This window comes from Limanda limanda, chromosome 8, assembly GCF_963576545.1.
Source record: "Limanda limanda chromosome 8, fLimLim1.1, whole genome shotgun sequence".
NCBI lineage: Eukaryota > Metazoa > Chordata > Actinopteri > Pleuronectiformes > Pleuronectidae > Limanda > Limanda limanda.
Window position 1 is genome coordinate 9,528,026 of NC_083643.1, and position 10,027 is coordinate 9,538,052.

Below are 10,027 nucleotides of genomic sequence, written 5' to 3' on the forward strand. Positions count from 1 at the left end.
GTGCAGAGCTTCACCCCCTGATCTGAGGACAGCCTGCCAAGGCAAGCTGAGCTGACAGCAACTAAAGCCGAGGCTCCCCACATGTGCTAATCTCCCAGATTTAAATGGGAACACAGCACAAGAGCACAGAGCAGGGCGAGTCTGTCTGATCCACGTACGTCTGAGCACGCGCACAAGCATGCACACATGCGGCATACATGTGAAAACACACAGTCCTTCACATACTCATTTCCACGGTCACATCTAGAGACGATGCAGAAATAAGTCGGATAGGGACAAACTTGGAGACACGCATGGAGGCAAGAGAGGATTCTGCTGCCTGTTGTGATGCTAACTTCAGATTGCAGCCACTTAAAGGCTTGAGAGAGAGCGAGAGCGGCAGTGAGAGTGAGCGAGCAAGAGAGAGAGAGAGTGAGCGAGCAAGAGCGAGTAAGTAAGATGACCATGAGAGAGTATCCCCCTTTCTTTCTTCATAAGAGCAGACTGGGAACCAGCAAGAAGCAAGGAAACCATGACAACCAGACAACCAACCTTGGCAACCAAACGGGCGTTCTCACAGTCAGAGCCAGACTCTCAGCAAGAGTTAATCTGAGCTGGGTGAGAGAGGAGAGAGAGAAATATGCTCCCTCCATCACAGACATGTGCAAAGACGTTAGAGACACTGTACGTCCTAAATACGCCATGTTGAGACAGAGACTTTGGCGACTGAGCAGCAGCATCAGAAGTGCACAGGGACTCGGGCTGGTGGTTACAGAGATGTCTAGAGGCAGAAAAAAAAAGAAACACCACACATATTTTTCTTTTATTGAAGAAAACAGTGTGAAGTCGTATATAAATATAACAATTTGATGCACCGGTGAAAAGCGAAATGGTGTGTTTCGGAGTTTCTCTCTCCGCGGGGAAACCGGTGGCGTGAAATTCTAAATGGCACGAGGCGATAACACATTACGTGAAACCCGGCAGCCGAGCGGGGCCGGCGACCCCAGAGAAACACAGCAAGACACGGTCAGAGTGGGGTGGGGGGGTAGAGACCGTGTTTATAGGTGCATGGATGTGTGTGTACCGTGTCTATGTGTAACTGGGGGAAAATGGACCATAAAACCATGTAGCTCTAACCTGATTCTCCACGCTGTATAACATGGCAGAGAAACGGTGACGGTGGATGCGCCGAGTTCGGATAAAACCCAAATAGGACGTAATGAGGCCTGTCCCAAACAACACACACACAAACAGACTCACACTCACTCGTGATTGCCAACAGAGACGGTTCTAGCAGCCGTTTGCGTATTCACCGACCTTCCATCTAAGGATTGAACCCTCTCCTCCTCTCGAGGTCAGCAATAGAGAGATAAAAACCGGGGAGGAGGAGGAGGTGTATAATGAAGAGAGTGATCAATACTTTGCCTTAATTAATAACCTCCGCCGCAGTCCGAACATTCACGACCACTTCATGCCGTCTCGGTTCAAGGGTTGTTTTTTTCATCCCTTCTTCCTCCGCTCCTCCTTGTTCTCCTTGACTGCATCCGTCTCTCTCCTCCCCCTCTCCAGTTCTCCACCTCTCTCCTCATCGTTAATCTCTGAAAATCATTGGCTACATACATTCCTCCCAATCGATGCAATTCCACAGAGGTCTTGTCTGATTTACCACATGGTTGAGTCCCTGTATGAATCTTGACTCCGCCAGGGGAAGGGGGACGGAAGGGGGACGGAAGGGGGACGGAGGAAGGCGGGAGACGGAGGGAGGTGGATGAGAGCAGAAGTTCAGTAAATGACAGAGACCATCATCATTATATAACCTCAGCCAATGTCACAGGCAGGTGGAAAGACTTCAGGCCAAGTCTCGGTTCAGTTTGCTCAAGAAATGGTTTCAGGCCAAGAAATTAACACTGATGCAACAGAGGTTACATCCACACTATAAGGTCTGCATTTGAAAATGCATCAATTCTGCTACATGATGACGTAGACACTCACAAATGTTTACCGTTTGGGTCTTTTCAGTCACAACAGAGCCTTTGCTGATTCGTCAAGGTACTATCACATGACCCCCTTCCGAAAAAAAACAACAACCGGCATTAGCCTCAGCTACCAATGTAGGACGCAAAATGGATAATCAATTACCAGCGTTGAAGAGTCTGTTGTCTTTGCTAAAAGCTGTTATGTAGTTAAATTCTGCATTTTACAGCTGCAGCTGCTTCATGTGTAGGAGACAAGCTAATAATGGAGCAATCTACCACAATTGTATAATGAGCCGTGCGTGAGCATTGACTTGATATGCATTTTCAAATGAATTAATAAGGACGGGGAATAAAAATGATACACAGCCAAAACGCACAATGATTTTTTTCATTCTCAAAGTGGAAGTATGGATGTAGCCTGAGCCTAGACACACATTTGAGATGGTATATATTCACACAAGCACACAAATGGACAACATTACTTATCAGCTGACACACAGACACACTTGCACACCAGCCTCCCACCATTCAGGATACATGTCACGGCTGAGGGAGAGGGGCTTGGGCGTTTGCCACCGTCCAACAGCTGAGACCATGCAGGCCTTGGCTTCCTGCTCTCCAGCTCTCATCCAGCCTGCTAACACGGGCGGCTACACAGCTGGGAGCAACACTGCACAGCCATTGGGTCTGGACTCCTCTGACCTGAATGTCAGAATGGGCCCATTTAACCCAGGGGGCCAATCACCGGAGCCCGTATCACCAATTTTAGGTCAAGGCTGGCAACATGAGAGATGGACACCTGTGTTTGAGCTCCACAGTAGTTTGAGGATTATTTTAATAGCACACAGACTACGGGTCATCCAGAGTTTGAGCACCTGGGCCATTCACAAGCCACACAATCATTTAGTTTCTGTGGATTTGCCAAGTGGTTTTTCATTGACAGCATCGACTGAGCATTCCCTCTTCACTTGTCATCATCAGGAATATCATGTGCTGTGAAACAGTATGGATCTCCGCCACCAGACAGGAAATCTTTGGGAGGGCCCATTGATCCGAAACAACCGTCCCCAGCTCACCGGCTATCAATCAACATCAAATTAACGGTTTTACGTTAACGTGCAATTTACCAGGCTCGCGGAACGGTGAAGTTAATTTGCGCATGTGTAAACGAAAAGAAAGACAAAAGGAGAGATTTTTTTTTAAAGCCCTAAAACACGGAAACAAACACAACCTCATGTTGCATCAGAGGAACACACGCTGAGAGGTACAATCTGGCCGGCCCTTCGCTGACATGGAAACACAGAGAATAGCAGGATCCTGGCTGAAATGCCTTGTAAACCTGGGGAGCACGAGAACAAGAAGTCTCCAGCAGATAGACAGGAACAGGGGGAACTGAATAGATAAAGAGCGAGCAAAGACGTGAAATCACAGGCAGCTTTTTGTCGGATGAACAGTCAATATAAAGGCCCCGAAGCGCAGATGATTTCACTCTAAACATCAATCAAAGAATCAAGGAGCCAACATATCAACCTCCAACTGTTCGCCTGTCAATATCCAAGTCTCGCAGAAAACAGGGACTTACACTGGATTAACAGCCAATCTCTTCCAGACAATAGGCCTCTATTCTCGCTAATAAACAGCCCACAGGAACAAAGTAAAGGCGAAGCATGGCAGTGTTTTCCGAAGCATTAGTGGAACAGAGTAGCGATTCAGTCTTAAGTCGGTGCACTGGTGAAAACACAAATCCACAATCTTCAGCTTTGTCGAACAAAGCTTCGAGATTCTGGAACTCAAAGAGTCGGATACTCGGAGCCCCTGCTGCTGATAAAAACAAATGTTACCTCACTTACTGGAGCATCGGGACATTGATCAGAGGCAAATACAGAACATTATACAACCCAACAGGCAACTCAGTGTCAGATAGGAAAAGGTGCTGATTGACAATTTTCAAAATGATGAGGTATGACGAAAATGCTAAATCTCAGGTATAGACACAAGGGACCTCCCTGAAGCATCTCATGAGCACAGTGCCCCGGCCAGGTTCTGCCATGCACCTAAGCACAATAACGGTCCTTGCCTTGGTAAATGGCCGCCATGCTTCTGTGGCTTCAGCCGCAATCAGTAGCCAGCCATGCCGACACTGTATCTATAGACCCCATCAAGCCCCAATGCACAGCTGACACAGACGGGATTGCTCTCATAGTCCGAGGAAACCGGCTAGAAAGCAATAAAGCTGAAGGAAAGCAAGTGGAGAGAAATATGGGGGTGTCGCAGACTGACAGGCAAGTCCAGAATATACTGTACATAGAATAAACCATACACTTGTGTGATACTAGAGTAGCACTCAGAGTGCATATCTCTGCCAAGCCCCAAGAGTTCTCTTATGAAACAACATTTAAAGAAACTAGCTCAGGATTGAACATATCAGGCCCATAAACCATGAATTTTTCTCTAAGAAATCATTTTTGACATACACCCTCATCACCTCATGTTAAAGAAAGGAAAATATATTTCCTGGATCTGCCCCTTGATCCAGTTCTGCCATGGGTGGTCCCCCACATCCCCATGAAATTTCATGAAAATCGGTTGGGACTTTTTTGCTAGCTGCTATCTAACAGACAAACTAAGGTACATGACAACATAACCTTCTTATTGGGGGAGGTGATAATGTGCTACATCCTTCTGTTTAAACTATGCACGTGTGGTGGTTGTAGGAAGACTGTGGCCTGTCCCATGCAGCCTGTGCAACTCTTCTTGAACCGTAGCTTGGAGGTGCTAAGTTGCTAAGCTGGTGTGGGCCAGCCCATCCTACCTATGGGCCACGTGAGTGCGTGAGTGAGAGCCGAGGGGACTTTGGCTGTGTAGGGGATTAAATCAGGAAGCCAAACCAGAACCACTGTGGTGGCCGTGTGTGCGCGTGTGTGTGTGTGTATGTGTGTGTATGTGCGCGTGTGTGTGTGTGTGTCAGGACATGGCCTAATCACTTAATGAACATGGAACAGCACCACTCTACTGAACAGGACAGCCAGATCAACCAGAGGCCTTCCGCTTTCTCCCGTCTAATAATAGCAGCCAACCACAGCCTGGGAAAGGACCTGAGGGACTTAGCCCACTGGCCGAGCCCGGCTGCCACTCACCACTGGGACGGGAGCTGCCAAACCAACCCCTTCCTGGGACTGAGATCTGACAGATTAACGAATGGTTAAATGGCAAATGGGATATTATGCACTGTCATTAATCTGAATAGGTTTGGCATGAGTCAGCTGGACAGACGCCAGTAACCAGAGGATTTTCTTTTCTACTCAACAAGCATACACTCATAATTCAGGGCACCGTCGTGGCTACACATTCAAAAAATGAAAACCAGGCTGAAATGAATGTGCTATTTAATTATGATCTTCCGTCCACCTGTAACTCAGTTAAAATTCTCCTGATTGAATTACCTGGCATGTGAGGGCCGAGGACACAAGTTATGAGCCATGTGGACCCGTAGCTTCCACCCGTGTGTTGCTACCCTTACATCTCAGGGTAGCAGGAAAAATGCCTCAACACTCAGATAAATACATCCTGAGCCACGGATGATCTCAGCGACACCACGTCATTAAACGTCTGTACCCAGCAGACCATACTGCCAGCTACACACCACCATAAACAACCATTAGACACTCCTGAGAGCCATATTGAAAGTCTGCCTGCAAGGGAGAGATCCTCCTGTAAACACAAACCATTAAATGTGAGCTGTAGGAGAAAGGGGGTCCGGCTGAATTAATACTACATTTTTTTGTTAATCTGCTCCAAAAACCAAAGGGAACAAAGCTTTCAGCATGAATTCTTAATGTTAGATTCCTCCTACAGTCATCACGCTGCAGACTTGGGACACTGCACTCAATGCCCGTGGATGGAACATGCACTGGAATTGAATTGCTGGTGGGAAACACACGCTTTAACATCTGTAGAGAATGAGCAAAGAGAGCAAGAGTCCAGTTAATGACCAGTGGGGACAGGCCGGGTGAATGAAGTGACCAGGGAGGCTATTTCAAGAAAGCATGTGAACAAACATTTACACGAACACACGGCTGCTCGGCATGACCAGCTGGAGCAGGTATGTGGGCAAGTTACACCTTTTTGTAGCCGGTTTACTCGACAGCAGATGGGAAGGGGAGGAAAATCTGAACAGACGTGCAGGAAGAGGAGAGGAAAAGTCTTTCTCTCTCTCTATTAAGGGCGGTGAGCTTCCACAGCATCTCTGCCTACACACTGGGCTGTGCCTGCCTCTCTCACATGGCTCCACTGGCTGCATGCACTTCACCAGAGAGGATTCTCACTGGGCAACGCTGACAACAGTGTTACACATGAGCCAATGGAAATGAAACAAACACCACCTTATATGTATCAGGAATGGCTCATGTGCAACTTTAACAAACTGCAGTGTCACCGCTGCTGGTGCTGAGATGAAGCATGTGCTCCTTGTTCAACGGAGCCCGGCGATTGCATCCCCCTCGGGTGCATGAATATAGAGCAGCGAGGCTCCTGCTCCCCCCTGCTCCTGGGGTAATCTGTCAAGGTGGGACCCTCGACTCTATATATTGGAGGAAACCCACGTATTGCAGTGGCAGGCTGTAGGAAGAGAAAACGCCTGCCTGCCTTCTCCCTTCCCCTGCCTGCCTAAGGACTAAGAATAGATCAATGTATCAGGCAAATCGGGATTAACGGCGTTGTGCTCCAATCACAGGACGCACAGATTTACGCACAAGGCACACGCACAGAAGCAGGCAGCCGGGGATACCAGGAGGAAAAAAGAAAAGTTCATTTTTACAGGACATCACAACTGTCATCGTTTGTGTTGCCGGAGGGTCTCCACGCTGCTCTGCTCCTGCAAACACACACACACGCACACACAAGGACACACAATCCAACGCCGACGCACAGCCAACATCACCTAAATCCCTCCACATGCAAAAAAAAAAACCTCTATCCGTGGACAGGTGCAGGTGTCATGGCTGTGAGTTCTCTTTCACCTGCAGACACACAACTGGCTCCCAGCAAAAAAGACAAATCACGCAATTACAAATTTAAAAATAAAAAATAAAAGGTGCAACTCACCTGTCTGTCCCTTCCCCAGTGTCTTCTCCAAACGGTAAGGTCCCACATGATTGGCGTGCTGGGCCGCGCTGTTGTCTTTGCCGGACGATGACATGTCGAATCTGTGCGTAAAGGACACTTTAGCGCAGACAATTAAACACTCGTCCTCCGAGCCGCTGCCGTCTTCTCTCTCTATCTCTATCTCTGTCTCTTTCTTGTCTTTCTTTGGTTGTTACTCCACAGCCTTCTCCTCTGTCTCCTCTCTCTGTCTCTGTCTCTCTCTCACTCGCAGCTTGAGGAGGTGAGCTCCTCTCTCGTCTCTCCTCGCCTCCTTCGCTCTTACCGCTGCAGACGAGCCGCAAGTGCCTGGTGGTGGATCATGGTCGGTGGAAGCTGCGCCGCCGCTGTGCGTCTGTGGGAGGTGGAGATGGGGGGGGAGGGAGGTGATGGACAGAGGAGAACAGCCAATCAGAGGGCCAGGACAGCCCTTCTCTTGCAGCCGCGTTGCAGGTGGGGAGTTTAACGGAGCACAATCTTTGTTATCTTTATTATTCCCGAGAGAGAGTTTAGCTCGAAGCAGCAGGAGTCAACACAAACGTGCAGATTATAGGAGAATAATAAATAAGACTAAAGGATGGAGTCAGGACAAATATACATTAATATACAGCGTGTCATTGAAATTGAAGGAGACATATTATGCTTATGTTCGGGTTTGTCATTTTAATTTGGGTCATTACTCAAAAGGTTTAACATGACACTAGTGACAATAACTCAATTCATTTGTCAGCGCTGCTCCCTTCAACTCCATCAGACATTTTCTTATGTAAAAAAAATACTTTGACACATTTTTCCATCATGTGACAAACTGTTTCTTCTGATCAATGTTGTAAATATTGTTATTTTGCTGATGTGGTCGGTTACATGAGGCATCTATGAGGCACTTCTATCCATCCTGGGAGAGGGATTCCTCACACGTGGCTCTCTGAGGTGAATATGGTTTTAATGGTTATAGGGTATTGTTGCGTAGTTTCTTGTTGAGAGTAAAGGACATTGTTAAGTACTATATGAGATAAATCGTGATTTGTGAATATGGGCTATACAAATAAAATTTGATTAGATGTGACAAGTGCTAATGTTGCCCCATAGCGTCCACTGCTGCAGCTACTCTTTTCAGCCTCTGTCTGAAACCTCAGTTTTAGCTCCTGTGTCTATATGCCCCCCCCTCTCAATAGTCGATTTTGCTTAGGAACCTTCTTAACACTTTTTTAGCAGCCTTCATAATAAGAGCTGTTTGAATTCTCTAGGTTTTAAACTTATCTTCTTTGGCATTGGAAAACACCAGACCAGCCTTTACGAATGGAAATGAGAATCATCCCACGATGGCAGCAGCAGCGTTTAAATTGACCCAGCATCATAGTTGCACCTGGACACAGCCACCTGCATATAAAATAAAATGAACAGCTGTTTTATTTTCTGTTACGATCCACAGCTGATGTAAACATTCACATTTATCTGATCTCCTGATTTATTCTGAGTTGACTCAATCCCCAGATTATGGAATGTACACAAAAAAGAATCCTGCACTGTGGTTTTCCTTTCCTAACTCCTTCCAGCTTCTCCTTCACATCTTTCCTTCACCTTGTGACATATTCCACCGGGGTCAAGGAATAGGGGTTAGGAGAGTATTGGACTTTCTGAACGCACCCCTGGTCTGCTCTGCTCGACCAGCTGGCCCACTCCATTTCCCAATCCAGCTGCATACTGGACCGAGAGCGGCTTCCAAACTTGTGAGATCAGCAGCCTGTGTGTTAAACTCTGATTTAAAGTGAGCATAGAGAAACTTTCTCCCTGTGAAAACAGCTTTCCAGTGTCTAACTCCATACATAAACCGAACCATTGAAGCTAAACCACCATTACTCCAAACACCATCTCTCACCAGAAAGTGTTACAGCGTTCATAAATATTTATACAGACTTTATTTACTGAGGTACTGTTACTGCGGTCAGGAACCACAGTGTAGGCGATTATTGTCTCTGCCCGCTCTTATTTCTTTTTCACTTTGTCCTTTCTCGGCACTCTCCTGTCTTACCCTTCTCCGAAACACACACACACACACACACACACACACACACACACACACACACACACACACACACACACACACACACACACACACACACACACACACACACACACACACACACTGTATGGTATGTGTGTAGCAGGGGGAGAGTGTGTTGGCCTTCTGATTCATTTCACACCCCACTGGTCTGAGACCTGTGACTGTGGCTCTGGCCTCTGTCTGTTCCCTCGCACCCTGAGAAAGTACAGGTGTCAGGGGACACATGGGGGAGAAACACACACACTTATACATGCACACTCACAAACACACTTTGTGACCTCTAAATATTCCTTGCAAATTTAAAGGGGGGAGTGGGGGGCTGCTGGAATGTTAAGCAGAAAGAATTGCATCACACCCTAAGCTGCACCAAAGCCAAACACATTTCAGCTTTTATGTTAATATGTCCAATAATCCGCGCACCAAACAATTATCGTCATTGCAATTCAATAATTTATTTCATAAGAAATTAATTTGCTTTAGTGCATCATCTAGTTCACATTCATCTTCCCTCGGCGAGCAAGACAAAACACAATATTGCTTAAACATTACACAAATGTGCCGTGTTGTAAATTTAAACAGGCACTTACAAGCCAAGTGTGGAAGTGGAATTCTATTTAAGGCGTAAATCCTGATCCGTAGGAGAGAAATATTTACACCTCACAGCTCGGTATAGCAGAGTAATAAAGGAAATGCATTGCAATCCTTCATGAGAACATTTCCTCCCTGTTCACTTTCCATTCATGAAGTTTACAAACCATCACATGCCCCAGTTCGGTGTCTTTGAGGTCCGTGTTGAGCATGTGTGTTGTTTCCCCTGATGCCCTTCATCACGCTGGGCGCTGGGTGTGAGCAGGAGGGAGGCGTGACC

At 46.9% G+C, this 10,027-nt stretch overlaps 1 protein-coding gene across 1 annotated transcript in view; it reads right to left on the bottom strand.

Annotated features, from left to right (window-relative positions):
* LOC133009351 (serine/threonine-protein kinase BRSK2) overlaps window positions 1-7,152 on the bottom strand; it is a 165,434-nt gene extending 158,282 nt beyond the window's left edge. The window contains exon 1 of the mRNA XM_061076834.1: window positions 7,059-7,152. Coding sequence (XP_060932817.1) covers window positions 7,059-7,152 — 94 coding nt within the window. The remainder of the gene's footprint in view (window positions 1-7,058) is intronic.
* Window positions 7,153-10,027: the final 2,875 nt, after the last annotated feature.